Genomic DNA, 15317 nt, shown 5'->3' on the forward strand with positions numbered 1-15317 from the left:
ATGAGGCCACTCAAGTCTCAACCTTACATCACTCTGACACGTTAGTTGTTCCAAAGTTCGAAGACTGTGTGAATAGTATTCCTGGTGAATCCGGTGCCAGGTAGGTCAGTTGACTTCTCACTCTTTTTGTGGTTTGTCATCATGGAAAATGACAACTACTTTTTACATAGTAGACCATGAGAATCGGTACAAAATAACTTGAGTATCGTTTGGGTACTTGGCAGAAAGCGAAGATTTAAGCCCCAAATGAGTCTAATTCTGCTTTCCTTTATGTGTGTTCTGATATATGAATATTGAGACACCTTAGGCATTCTTAGTCAGACCTGGGGTTGCGTCAGGGTGACATGCACCTTAGGCAGTATCTGCAGTCGTCTAGAAATCTGCTCCATAAGCAATGGAATGATAATCTGGAGGTCAGAACATTTTTGATACTTTTCCTTCAATTACTTTCATTTGAAAAGAATCCTGATTCTGTAATATATCCATTTCAATAAAAATTATTAAAAAATGAAGTAGGTGCCTGCTGTGTGCATTTGCCTACAGTGATTAATAAGGTAGTCTTTATACTCTAAAAGCTCACTAATACTTTTAAACGGAGAAAAAACAGAAAGATTTGATCTTTGTTTTGGAGTGGTAATCCTAGTGGCACACTTCCTGCTGCTCCCTCCATTTTCATAAAGTCTCTTGCTTCTTTGATTCTTTTTTCTATTTGTTTTTTTAATTTAAATTCAAGTTAGTTAACACTAACTAACTGTGTAGTTTTGGCTTCAGGAGTAGAACCCAGCAATTCATCTCTTCATTATGACACCCAGTGCACATCCCAAAAAGTGCTCTCCTTAAAGCCCATCACCCATTTAGCCCACCCCCGTACCCACCTCCCCTCCAGTCTCTTATGGTCTGCCTCCCCCCCTTTTCCTTCCTTTCCCCTATGTTCATCTGTTGTGTTTCTCAAATTCCACATGAGTGAAATCCTATGATATCTGTCTTTCTCTGACTTATTTTGCTTAGCATAATACCCTCTAGTTCCATCCACATTGTTGCAAATGGCAAGATTTCATTCTTTTTCATCACCAAGTAGTATTCTATTGTGTATATATATACCACATTTTCTTTATCCATTCACCAGTCCCTGGAAATTTGGGCTATTTCCATAATTTGGCTATTGTTGACATAAACATTGGGGTGCATGTGCCCCTTTGAATCAGCATTTTTGTATCCTTCAGATAAATACCTACACTTGGGTGAGGAATAAAACAATACTCTTAGCTTCTCCTGGAACAGGGTGGTTTGAATGTAGGTGAAGAACCAGATTGGTGAGTGGTGGTATCAGTCAAATGTCTACTTGTGTTTATGATTCTTTTTTTCCAGTCACTTTAGACTGATCCTATCTCTTTTGCTTTGGGTCAGTTCTTTTTTTCTAGGCATATTCTTCAAGTCTATGCTTAATTTCTGTGATATTTATAGTAGATGTCATGATAGTAGATGTCATGAGAATATAATAGTATATGTGGTCTGAATATAATTTTTAAACCATTGAAAATAGAACTCATACAAATATGAAATGGACATCTGTCAAAGTTTTGTCCAACTCATTAATTAATAAGAGAACCACATAAATAGTAAAACTGGTTTGAAACCTTTTTAAGAACTAAAAGTAGTCACTTTAAAGAAAAAGAGTGCTAGGATAAATACCAGGTTAGATATAGAAGTAATTAATATTATACCGGGCAACGGTGATCTTTTCTACTGGACTGGAGTCTACAAGTTAAAGTCCACAGTGTTTGCGCTTGAATCCAATATTACACAGCAAAATCAAAGTCAAGTAAATTCCCCTACATGCTTAATAATCCTTGGGTGGGCTTATTAAACAATGCTCCATATGACATTGAAAGAATATGCTGTAGTCCTTTCTGATTTCCAAGTCTTGAATAAGCATTTTTTTAAGTTCATTTTTTTATTTATTTTGAGAGAGAGAGAGAGAGAGAGAGAGAGAGAGAGAGCCAGGGAGGGGTAGAGAGAGGGAGAGAGAGAGAATCCCAAGCAGTCTTCGCACTGTCAGCGTGGAGCCCGACAAAGACTTGAACCCAGGAAATGTGAGATCATTGACTTGAACTGAAACCAAGAGTCGGATGCTTAACCACTGAGCCACCCAGGCACCCCTAAGTCTTGAATAAATTTTTAACAGTGTTATTGGCTATTACAAGTACTTAACTGACTCAAATACATAGGTGTAGTTTAAGTTTTTAATGCCTCCACATTTGTTTATTGAGGGGCTGTACAACATGGTAAAAACACTTCAGTAAGTCACTTACTGTATGACTTCCAGCAAGTTATAACCTCTCTGCTCTACTGTCTTCTACTGTAAAGTGAGGAACTGCAATTTTAGAATTTCTCCCAGTTTTAAAATACAGTTGTTTTTTAAGAATGGGATTATAAAGGGCAAAATATCTTGGTCCTTTAGCTGGTGTCTGTAGTTAGGCAACAGGGCCCCCTAATGGTCTTTGATGAATTCTGGGTAGGTTGGCCTTCCACTTATCCCAGAATGTCTGAGAAGTTCTCCTCACTAGAAGTTTGGCAATATCTTATATTAGGACCCTTGATTTAATTGGTCTAAGCATGTTATCTAGTGCCACAATAATACTGCATAACAAATAAGTACAAAATTTCAGTGGCATACGTAAACATTATCTTTTAATCTCAGGCCTGTGAGTTAATTGAAAAGTTCTGTTGATCTTTATTAGGCTTGGTTGGGCAGTTCATCCTTTCTCAGTTGGGAAAATTCATGTGTCTAGTGGTCATCTAGCTGTTGGATGACCTTGGCTAGCCTCACTGGGGTGACTGGCTCTGCTCCAAAGGACCTTTTCAGCAGTCTAGTCCTAGCTTGTTGTTGACAAGTGGTGTTGATGACAGTGTTTTGAAAGAGAGTGGAAGCAAGAAGTCTTAAGGCTAAGACAGAAATGGCACACCATCATTTCTGCAACATACTGTTGGCCAGAAAAAGTTATAAGGAAGACTGTGGGGGAAATAAGCTCCATCTCTTGATGGGGGAGGAATGGGAAATTCATATCACATGGGGCATGACTGTGGAGAAGGAGGAAGAATTGGTGCAGTTTTTGTATTTAGTCAAAGATACAGAACATGATTCACATTTGGGATTTCAGGAAGTTCCAGAAAGATACTGATCTGGAGGGAAAGAAGACAGAATCCTATAAATGTTCTTGCACTTTCTTCTGGGGCCCAGCTAAGTCACTTACAGTTAGTTTCATTCTTTCAGGTCTTACTTTTAAAATTCATTCAGCAGAACTAGAGTTTTGTGGGTTTGGGGCTAATTACTCCATATTACTGAGGCAAGGGCATTCTTAGTACTCTACCAAGTGCTCCGTGAATGGTGAGATTTTGCGGTCTGACTGGTGGGAACAGGCATTATTTCTGGCTTTGTGTTTCAGGTACTTTCTTCTCATCCTTTTAGGGCATTCTTTTTATGGCCAGGTAGTACTTCACTCTCAAACTGATCTGTGCTTAGCAAAATAGTCAATGGCTACTCTCTGATTTTTGGAGTTCTATCTCTCTCTTATTACTTACTTACTTATGTATGTATGTATGTATGTACACTTCTCTGTTACTTTTTCCTGTGAATTCTAGCCATCTTGATTTCCCCAGATTTTCAGCTCCAACTCCTCAATTCAGGGAATCTGTCCGATTTCTCCTGGATTCTCCTCTCCTCTACCACAGCATGGAAACACTTTCAAGTTTGTTTCTTCTCTCTTGATGATTATGATTCTATGTTGTCTAAGGCTCAGAGTCTTCAAAAAATAATTGTTTCACATATTTTGTCCAGATTTTCTTTTCTTTTTCTTTTTCTTTTTCTTTTTCTTTTTTTTGTCATTTATACAGGAGAGTAAATTCAGTCCCTCTTACTCCATTTTGACCAGAAGTAGAAATCTCTAATTCTTAGAATTTAGTTTTTGGATTAATATGAGTTTTTAAAGATTTGGGGCAACCTAACTTCTGGTGGAAGAAGACATTATGCAAATATCAGATTATACTTGAAAAATATGTTTCTTTCCTGCTTGTTTAATTGATCCTTTCTTACTCTCTTCCCTTCCCTTCTTAATATATTCAGCATTTTACTACAGTTTGATCTTCACTATATTTTACTTTTTGTTATATTTTTGATTGTATTGTGTGTGGGTATGCATCTTGTCAGTGATAGGGTTAGCTCTTTTAATGTTGTGGATATAACTTATCCTTCCGTATATTCTTCACTGTGTGTATGACATTTCAAAGTTAATGTCAATCAATTAACATTATTCCTTTATGTAAAAAGGGTCTCAAAATCTGAGGATTAATTGACATTTACAATGTGCTTTGTAGAGGAAAAGTGTAAAAGTGCAGGGTAAACAATGATACCTTCAGCTTTATTTTTTAAGTTTATTTATTTTTGAGAAAGGCAGAGACAGCATAGCAGGGGAGGGGCAGAGAAAGAGGAGAAAGAGAGAATCCCAAGCAGACTCTGCACTGTCAGTACAGAGCCCCATGAGGGGCTCAAACTCATGAAACCATGGGATTGTGACTGAGCCGAAACTAAGAGGTGGACACTTAACCGACTGAGCCACTCAGGCTCCCCTGGTATCTTTAGCTTTTATGTTGATGTCGATTTTGGTTTCAATTTTCTCCACCAAAATTAGGTGTCATATGTTAGACTACAATTTCTCATGAGTTTGACTGCAACCTGCTTAGAAGAATACTCCAGCCTGACATGAAGAATACTTTGTCTTTGACTCTACATTTTGTGAGGCTTTTACTCTTTCTCTACTTAGCAAATTCGCAGTCATAATTCACAAATATATTACATATGGATTAAACACATTCAACCTACTTGATGGGTGCGGTATTGAAAAAGGATTCTATTTGTAGAATAAACATTTCTCCGTAAAATAAGCTCTCAGTTAATTGTATGTGATATTATCTGTGACATTTCTTGTATGCTGTCTCCTTCTAATCACCCACCTGTGAGCTGGTCTTCTTCTTCTCTCACCTCTCCTTCCTCCTTTTTTCACTCACCACCTATTTCATAAAATGGTAAGAGGAGAAGGTATAGAAAGTAATTACAATATACCCTTAATGTAGCTTAGAATAAACATAATTAAAGAGGAAACATTTTTGCAAAAAACTCATGGTATATTCTAAAGACAGACATGACTATTTTGGGAATCATTTGAGCAATTATTTTCCTTCATTAGCATGGACAGTCTATAGTTGGCTATCCAGTTACTTATCGTGCCTGTCAGAATATAAGGAGAATTAATTTTAAACTTTATCATGCATCTTTATTCAAATATAGTCTTGTTCTACACATAAAATAAAGGGATGAGAAAATAAATGGATGCGTTCCATTTTGATTTAAATACTCTTTATTGGTAAATAGTTTGAATTCAGATATTTATGCAATGATATGGTGATGCTGTTTATATGTCTAATATAAAAATTTCTTTTTCAACGTTTATTTATTTATTTTGGGACAGAGAGAGACAGAGCATGAACGGGGGAGGGGCAGAGAGAGAGGGAGACACAGAATTGGAAACAGGCTCCAGGCTGTGAGCCATCAACCCAGAGCCTGACGCGGGGCTCGAACTCACGGACCGCGAGATCGTGACCTGGCTGAAGTCGGACGCTTAACCCACTGCGCCACCCAGGCGCCCCTAAAATTTTGTTTAAAACTAGTGTTCCTTTGTATATTCATTATTGTGGTGAAAAAATAAAATGCATTAGGCCTTCCAGATTTTATAATAATGTGTGTGCATCCATGTAAGATTATGAAAATAAGTTTCAGGGATTTGGAAATTTAAGCTTTTGGAGTTTCCTTTTTTCAAGGAATGTCATGCACATATATATGGTTGTTATTGTTTTTCTGTGCACAAGAGTAAGTACAGTTCTTGCTGTTTATAAAACAGTCATATATAAAACTCATTGAAGTGTATACAACCTATCATAAAATATAATTTACAATAAAACTGAAGAATGTTGTATCGCTATCTTCATGAACTTCTCAAATAAAATCAAGCATAACTCTAGTTTAGAGCTCTAATAGCCAAATCTTTCTATAGATTTTACTTCTGACCATTTATAAGAATGGAAATATTTTTAAATAGAAGATTTTGGATTCACTTTCAAATGTATTCATGTTTTTTTTTTCCTTAGGTATTTTTAAACTTTTACAGTAAGCTGAATGGATATCGTATATGAGTAAACATTTATATCACAGAAACAACTAATTTTAATTATTTGTTCCCTTTAATTTTGTATTAATTTACATAGGATGACATAATCATTGTAATTTTTAATATACCTTTTCAGAACACAAATGCCAATCTGAATATGAGAAAAAGAACAAATGCCTTGGTTCACTCTGAATCTGATGCTGGCAACAGAACTGAGGTGGGAAACCATTCGAGCAAATCCTCCACAGTTATTCCAGGATCTTCTGAAGGCACATCTCAGTCTTACTTAGCTTCCAGTCCAAACCCATTCAGCCATGCGAATGCAGCCGAAACAATATCTGCTGCAAGAGCACCTCTCTCTGCTCCTCCCTCTACTCCTGGGAGAACTGGGGACGTGCCCCAACAGGCTTCTGCTGGACCTGCTTCTACCCAGCGTGTGTTTGGATCAAGACTGGAGCGAATTAAGACCACTGTTAATACCACAGGGGCTTCTGGGAAGTTGTCAGCAACTACTCCTCCTTCTGCCCCACCGCCGTCTGGGTCTGGCACAAGCAAAATAGACAAATATGCCCGTATTCTCTTTCCAGTAACATTCGGGGCATTTAACATGGTCTATTGGGTTGTTTATTTATCTAAGGACACTATGGAGAAATCAGAAAGTCTAATGTAATTTTGTTGCTAGAATAGTTTCCTAAAAGATGATGACCTTAATACAGAATGCCTTTTTACATGTTTTTAAAGATAAACCATTATTCTTTATTAAAATAAAAAGCCTATGTAATTTTTACATTCAAAAACAATCCAAGCCAGTTATTGGGAGAGTTAATCCATCCCTCAGTGAAGAGAGAGTGAGCCATCTTTCATTTCAGAAAAATGATTTGAATAGAATCAATTCAGCATTCAAATTAGATGAAATACAGACCATCCTAGAAAGTTGGGACAAGAGAAATAGGGCTATTAGAGATAACATGGTTCATATTTATGCATTGGAATTTGAAAATAGACTATGACATTTTTAAATATACACTATGAATATCAACCAACAACCCTAAATTTCCCAGTGGCGCTGCCCTTAATCAGAATTGTTTATTGGATATCCTATGCGGTGACCTTTGGAGATTCTTCTAGTATCAGCAAGAAAAGGACTTTCTCTGTTACATGAAACATTTTTTAAAAGGAAAACGGAACAAAACAAATACTGACTAATAGAGTGAAACCTCTGCTGCGTCAAAAAACAAAAACAAAGGCCAGCGAAGACATGTTCCCTGTCTTATGTTGGTCAAACAGGACTTAAAACACTTGACTTGAAAAATCTGTGCTTTGAGCCAAAGTTTAACTCCTTGTATGAATTCTTTTTGACAGTAGTTCATTCAGTTATGTATTATTTCAACATATAGTTATTCAGAGCCTACTGTGTTCCATGCACTATGCTAGACACTGTCTCTCTAGGAAAGCTCTTTCACCTTAACCTATGATATTACTTGAATAGTAGAACAGTCAATGCATGCTAACGAACCATAAACTAGCAGAGAACATTGCATTCTTTAATGGAAGAAATTTATTTAGAGTCTGACAACATATTGAAAACATCTGTTTCTCCTATACCGATAGAGGGTAACACGTTAGCACAACCTTAGCAATTGACTTCAAAATACATGAAAATGTGTACAGATGGTTCTCTAAGTAAGAAGCACTGCCTACCAGAGAATAAAACTCTAGGCACTGTAAGATCCTATAAATTATCTGTCTCAAATTTGATCAGAATAGTAGGATAGAATTTGATCAGAATCATCACAATTAGGAACTCAATACAAGGCCTTTTAGATGCTTTTCCAAACATAGATCTATTTTGGCTGGTGAAATGCTAATCTTCTGGGAAGTTTTTGTGTCTGTAGTTTTGTATTTCTGGGAAGTTTAGTGTTTTGGGGGGGCAGGTTTTGTACAGTATCACAACTAGGGTATTTTAAAATTAAAAGAGTAGCCGAGGAATGGAGTAAAGAAGAAAACTCATAGCCAAGGGGTAGGATTCTGCTGACTCTGTTAATGCAATTTATCAGGATTTTCATGTACTGACTTTTCTTTTTCATTAGGTAGGCTTAACAACTTAATTAAATTTCTTGCAGCTGTCTTATGACACTAAATCTAGGTCTAGTTTTTTGTTTTGTTGCTTCCAGATTTTTCTTCTATTCTTCTTTTTTTCCTGATCTAGGTTGTGTGAATGAATGTATTCTGGATGTTTGGGGGAACATTTTGATAAAAATGGCCACTTTCCAAGCAAAAATCTCTTATTTTTAGAAAAGAAATATTAATTAATTGACATTAGTCTTTCAGTTATTACATTGCCTTGGAATGATTGTATATGAGAACTGTAAAATGTGCAAATGCCAAATATTGTGAGTCATATCTGAGGATACCTTTTTTTGCTATCACTCTAGGTATATCCTAGAATCACTAACAATTTTAAGGCTGAAAGATGCTTTAGAATTCATCCAATCCAAGCCCTCATTTATAAATTGATACCAGTAATATGAGGCCAAATAAAATTTGTACATATGTAAATATTTAATGAAGAGTACTTGTATAAAAAAGCTTATCACAAATTATTTTATGAATGTAAGTAGATTTCTAGCCTTGAGGACAACTCTTGAAATTGTGGTTGGAAGCTATGATTGTTTATTATTCCAATGAAGAGACCTTATTTCTTTAGTGAAGAATATACTCCTTACTTATTCATTGGCCTATTCTTTTTTTTTTTTTTTTAATTTTTTTTTTTCCAACGTTTATTTATTTTTGGGACAGAGAGAGACAGAGCATGAGCAGGGGAGGGGCAGAGAGAGAGGGAGACACAGAATCCGAAACAGGCTCCAGGCTCTGAGCCATCAGCCCAGAGCCTGACGCGGGGCTCGAACTCCCGGACCGCGAGATCGTGACCTGGCTGAAGTCGGACGCTTAACCGACTGCGCCACCCAGGCGCCCCTCATTGGCCTATTCTTAAGAAATATCTTATTGGCTTCCTTTTTAAAAAAGAAATTCTTCTATAAATTTTACAGATTTTAAAGGGATAAAAATCAATGATATTAGATTTGTAGACAAGGGATCCAGGTGAGCCTATGTTTTTTTTCTTTGTGAAGAAGATTTTAGGACAAGTCAGGTGGCCCAACAAAGAGAAAGGGCAAAATTAACCAAGGATTACTTTTTTTTTTTAATTTTTTAATGTTTACTTATTTTTGAGAGACAGAGCAGGAGCAGGGGAGGGGCAGAGAAAGAAGAAGACACAGAATCCAAAGCAGGGTCCAGGTTCCAAGCTGTCAGCACAGAGTCCAACCAGGGGCTCGACCCCACAAGCTGTGAGATCATGACCCCAGCTGAAGCTGGACGCTTCACCGAGTGAGCCACCCAGGAACCCCTAACCAAGGATTCTTAATTGTTAATTTGAAGAATAAATTGATCAGAAAGGAAGTCTAATGATTAGTACAAAAAGGGATTATTTCATTTGTACACAATGTTCATAACAATAACAATAATAATAATGCATGTTTTATTTTCCCTAACTGCATTTCATCAAATTAAGTCATAGCTAAATATTTTATTTTGGTCATCATTCCTATCTCTCTAATAACTCATAGCTACATTAAACAAAACACTTTTATGAAGGACCAGTCACTTTTCACCATGAGCAAATCTTGCAAGAGTCATTAGGAGAGCTCAGAGTCTTGGTAATTTGTGAAGAATTCTGGCTCAGAATGGTGACTGTGTATGGCTCGATCTTTTAAAGATGAAATTCAGAATTTTCTTATTCAGAACCAATATCTATTTTCTAGCTTTCAACTCCAAGTTGGTAACTAACTCCTACATAATTACTTCCAATTTACTCCAGGCATGACTAGGTATAATAATATATTTATATGATTAATCTGCAGCTAAAAATGACTTGCCCTTGTTAATATACAGAGTATTTGAGCAGTGTGTATTTAAAATTTTTTTTTCAACGTTTATTTTTATTTTTGGGACAGAGAGAGACAGAGCATGAGCAGGGGAGGGGCAGAGAGAGAGGGAGACACAGAATCGGAAACAGGCTCCAGGCTCTGAGCCATCAGCCCAGAGCCTGACGTGGGGCTCGAACTCACGGACCTCGAGATCGTGACCTGGCTGAAGTCGGACGCTCAACCGACTGCACCACCCAGGCGCCCCGAGCAGTGTATATTTTAAATCGGACCCCACAAACCTTGAATTAGAGTAGGCAGAAAGTAGAGTCACTCTCTTACCGATGGAAATGAATCATAGAGAAGCCAGTGACAAAGACTACAGCAAGGGACTGGAATTAACTTTGAAAGGTCATTTTTCAACCACATCACCTTAGCAGTGACCATGGTTCAAGCAGTAAGTATGATATTTGCTTGTGACTTATTTTACCCATGAACTGGTCAATTCTGCCTGACCTAGAAAAAAATACCCACTCCCCATTCTCCCATTTTCCAATGGTCCCCTCTTCTAGATTTGTGAAAAAAACCTCCAGTGAAAAAACACCAGGTGGAGAAATGGATGACCTAATTTCAAGTTCTGACTCTATTGTGGTTTTAAACGAGTCACTTAACCTTGCTAGGCTTGATTCCTTATGTATAAGAGAATGGGAGGATTAAATAATATCTAAGCTTTCTTTTAATTTTAATATTTTCTGCTTCTCATAGTACACTAAATACAGGCATATTCTTAGAATGGATTACACTCAATATATTAGAATAGGTACACTCAATACTTTGTGCCACAAATAGATGTTTATGGGGGAAAAGAAACTGATTTGGTTTCACTGCTTAATTACTCCAAGTTCATGACTTGAATTAAACGACAGTTCCCTGACCTTAAAAAAAGAAAAAAAAACAAAACAAACAAACAAACAAACAAACCCCTCTCCATTTAGATTAGATATTTTCTTCTCTGTGGAAGATTTTACTCTTAAAAACTAAAAAAAAAATGGTCATTTCTCTTTTCTGGGTTGTTATTCATCTTTGCTAAATGGGTTCCTGCTCCATTTTAGGGACTGTGCTGATTTTTAGATATACATAGAGAAATGAAACTGGTTCCTTTCCTTTTATGTGGTCCCAGTCTGGTAGTGATAATAGATGTGTAGATGAGTAGCTATGGATTGTAGTAAGTGCTTCAGTAGTATAGAGGCTAAAACTAGGGTGATATGCGTGAGCCCTCACCTGAAACAAAAAATATATAGAAATCAGTAATCAGGATAAATGATATTTTGAAAGAGTATTTAAAAAAATCAAACTTGATGCAAAAACCTATGATTAACAAAATACCCAAATTTTAAATAAATATAGGATCAGTATTAATATTTTTTTTCTTTTGCATCAGGCTTTACTATTGTGCAGCATGGTGCTGATACAGAGGGTGGAAAAGGATGCACATAATTTTTTAACTTGGTTTATAGTGTGGAAAAAAGAGTGATGGCAGGGAAGGCTTCACAGAGATGATATTGAACTGAATTGTGTGGAAAAATTTGGAGTTCCAGCCCCTTTGCCTACTTCTACAAACAAACAAACAAACAAACAGCACATTTTTTCCCACCACCTGAAACATGAGGAACTCTTACCACAAGTGGTTCCAGGTAGTAGGAAGAAGGTGAATTAAGGGAAGTGAAAGATGCTCATGTAGGAAAGACCTGTTGGGACTGGATTAGAGAGTTTTGTGTAAATTAAACAGATCGGGTTTGATCCTGGATTAGTGGCAATTTATTGAAAATCTTGCAGTATAATAAGATGAAAATGAATATGCCAGGCTTCTATTTTAGAGAAATCACTTGATTGCTGTACGAGCTGTGGAAGGAAGGGCCATGAATCTGGCAATAGTACAAGAATTGAGAAGTCTCATTTTTCTTTTCTCTCTCAGTTCATCTTTGCATTCCATTTCTTTTTTTAAATCCCAATGACTTCATTGTCATTTGTGGAAATGATACATAATTGTTAAAAGTGAAGGCAGGCATTGCAGAAATGTACAGTCTCAACATTTCCACCACCAAGAAAGTGTTAATATTTCATGAATATCATGCCAGCTACTTCTGTAGAGATACGTGTTTGTATAGAAGAATAGAGTGATCAAAAGACAGAACTTCATAAATTTAGGAGTCAAGTATTTCACATGTGAAAGTTGTTAAATAATTTAAAAACCATTAAATTTATGTTATCTAAATATAAGATGGAAAAAACTAGGGTAAAACTGGAGAGGTTGTTGAAACTTAGTGTTGAATCAAGCAACACATGTCTTTTTATTCCACATTTCAGTCTTTATTTCAGGAAAGTTTTTATCCTATAGTGTGTCTAAGTAATTTTTCTTTCCAAATGCTAATTGTGTTAAATCTCTTTTGCCTGTATAACTATTTATAATATTCTTTATCATCAATTTTGAATTTTTAAATTTGTTGTCAACTTTTGTCAACCCTAACCCAAGTGAGTATTCAGTTGTGTTTATTCTATTTTGTGACCTCTTAGGTAATTTTTAACCTCATAATGGTTTTATTTTTTCCATTGCTTTCTTGGTCTGTGCCATTTCATTTTTTCATTTCTTTCTACTACTTTACAATCTATTAAAATGTATCTTTTCTTTGAGCTTTTCACTCTAATATTAATGAGATCATGCCTATAATTTATTTGAGACTATAAATAAGTACTTATATAAACTTTTCCTCTGTTTCCTGAAAAAAAAAAAATGGTCTCTGGTATGAACTTCCTTTGCTTTTTCATTGCGTTTTTGCTTCCTTTGCCTATGTTTCAGGCTGATTTCTTTCTATTAATCACTGAATGAAGCCAGCTATTTACTGAACTCTATGTGGGCAGTGGTGGGAGAATGAATCAGAGCAGCCCACAGTAGCTATTTAAGTTTCAGGTTTCAAGCCCACCTCCCCAAATCTGTTTTAGTTTCTGCCCAGGGACCATATTTTTCTCTATTTTTGACATTCGGTGCTCCACGTGGCTCACAATGCAAAACTCCCTCAGTTTTACTTTCTCTGTGTTGTTAGCCCTCTAGTGATTGTCTCCTCTCCCTCCCATCTCACACTTAAATGCTAGTCGTCTGGATTATCCAGCAGGCTGTTTCACAACTATCAAATGTAGTCTGTCAGCATTTTTTTCCTTATCCCCATATTCCACCATTTGGAGATACATAATTGGAATTCTCTGGAGACAGATTTTGTTTTTCTCTTGCCTGTCCACTTTCCATCTCACGGAGGCTTCAAACAGTCTTTGAAGAATGTCTCAGAACTATGACACTTTGTGTAATCTACATTCTATCCAAGATATGTGCCAGTGAACGTCTTTTCTCCTGTTAGTGCAAAATATGTCCCTGTTTGAAAGCTATTTATCATAATTTGTTGCCAATTACTTATAATTACACATGTGGTTTCATTTTCTTTTTTTTCATTTTTTTTATTATTTATGTTATTTTTGGAAGTATTTCATCGGAGAGCAGTAAATTATAAATGCTTTTATTTCACCATCTTAAACTGAATCATCATCTATCATTTATATTTCCATTAGGCCAGGGTTGACCAGAGTGTCTTTTACTGATATTTTTTGGCTGACAACCAGAGCTCTGTGGTTTTCCCCTTTTGTATATCAGGTGTCACTGGAATCAGATAAGAAACCTGGATTAAATCTGTGATAACACAGTCAATAGAAAACACTTCCTTTTAAGGGAGGGAAAGGAAATCATAATAGTAAGAAATAAATATTATTGCAGTTAACCTTTGACTGACATATTCTCTTTTACTCTTTTGTATTTGTGAGCAGTATGCGGTATTCCATCCATGCGGATGTGTGCTGATAAAGTGGAACATGTATGTTTTCATTTTACTGATTATGTATACCGTTTTCTAGTTCAAATATACAATCAATCAGAACTTTCATATTTCTAGATATGTAAAATTATTGTTGGTTGATGAGATAGAGTTTTATAACTTTAAGGGAGTTTTATTGGAAAATGAATCAAAATCTAGTCTTCAGGTAAAGTCATACTTGATGCTATAAGACATTGAATGGACATAGTAAGCAGGAGGTTAAATTGTCCGCTTGTTTATTCTTTAATGATGAAAGATCCTTAACAATGTTATGTTAAAAATGTTGAGAACTGAAGAAGAAAAAAATACTCTGTTTGGTTTTTCAATTGTAGTGTTGCACAAACAGGAAAAAAAATCTTATCTGCTTGCTCTTTGAATAATTTTAAATTGTGTAGTTGCACAATTAAAAGTATTCCTCATTCTGGGAGTATAGAAAAATAATAATGCATATTTTATCATATCATGAAAACTAAATTTGTTATCCTTTGAGCTTCATTATTCTTGCTCAATCAGAATAGCAAATAATAAAGTGTGATAGTTTAAACAGTTTAAAATTTGTCAAGAGATACAGGTGTTTTGATTACATGGGAAGACAGTTTTCTTACAAAGTACACACTTTTTGAGCTTATAGAAATCACATTTGACCCGTGAAATTGATGATTTTATTTTATGTAAGAGTATTACATAGTCATTATGATTTTATTTTTGCAAATTTGTTTTTTTTATCATTTTATTTATTTTTTCATCATGATATGTATACTCTTTAATCCCCAGATTTTTACACATTTGTTTTAAAAAGAGGGAAATATTGGCTTTGTATTTTAAAATAATTCATTAGGAAATTATTTTTTTTTTAATGTTTATTTTTGAGAAAGAGAGAGCCAGAGCATGAGCAGGGAAGGGGCAGAGAGAGAGGGAGACACAGAATCCAAAGCAGGCTCCAGGCTCTGAGCTGTCAGCACAGAGCCCAACACAGGGCTTGAACTCGCAAACTGTGAGATCATGACCTGAGCTGAAGTTGGAGGCCCAACTGGCTGAGCCACCCAGACGCCCCAGAAATGATTTTTAATGACCTTAAAGCAAACTTCTCTTGCTTCTCAAAGCTAAACTTAACTATTCATGGTAATAAACCTCCTTTGCTTGTTAAAACAAAATTGATATGTGAGCGTAATATTCTGGAATAATTCAGGTTTTGATTTTCCACTAGAGGATGAGTATTTAAAAGAATAAGCATTTAAATTTCTATAAAATTTGAT

The 15317-nt window shown here is 35.8% G+C and overlaps 1 protein-coding gene across 3 annotated transcripts in view; it reads left to right on the forward strand.

Moving 5' to 3' along the window:
• Positions 1 to 15317, forward strand: part of GABRA4 (gamma-aminobutyric acid type A receptor subunit alpha4) — a 142982-nt gene that overhangs the window by 58743 nt on the left and 68922 nt on the right. For 2 of the 3 annotated variants that reach the window (XM_047856691.1, XM_047856692.1), the window contains one exon: positions 6358 to 9026. The exons of the other annotated variant lie outside the window; for it this stretch is intronic. In XM_047856691.1, coding sequence (XP_047712647.1) covers positions 6358 to 6891 — 534 coding nt within the window. In that variant the 3' untranslated portion in view covers positions 6892 to 9026. Of the gene's footprint in view, positions 1 to 6357; positions 9027 to 15317 lie in introns of those variants that run through there. 3 annotated transcript variants of the gene reach the window in all.

This window comes from Prionailurus viverrinus, chromosome B1, assembly GCF_022837055.1.
Source record: "Prionailurus viverrinus isolate Anna chromosome B1, UM_Priviv_1.0, whole genome shotgun sequence".
In the NCBI taxonomy this organism is placed as follows: domain Eukaryota; kingdom Metazoa; phylum Chordata; class Mammalia; order Carnivora; family Felidae; genus Prionailurus; species Prionailurus viverrinus.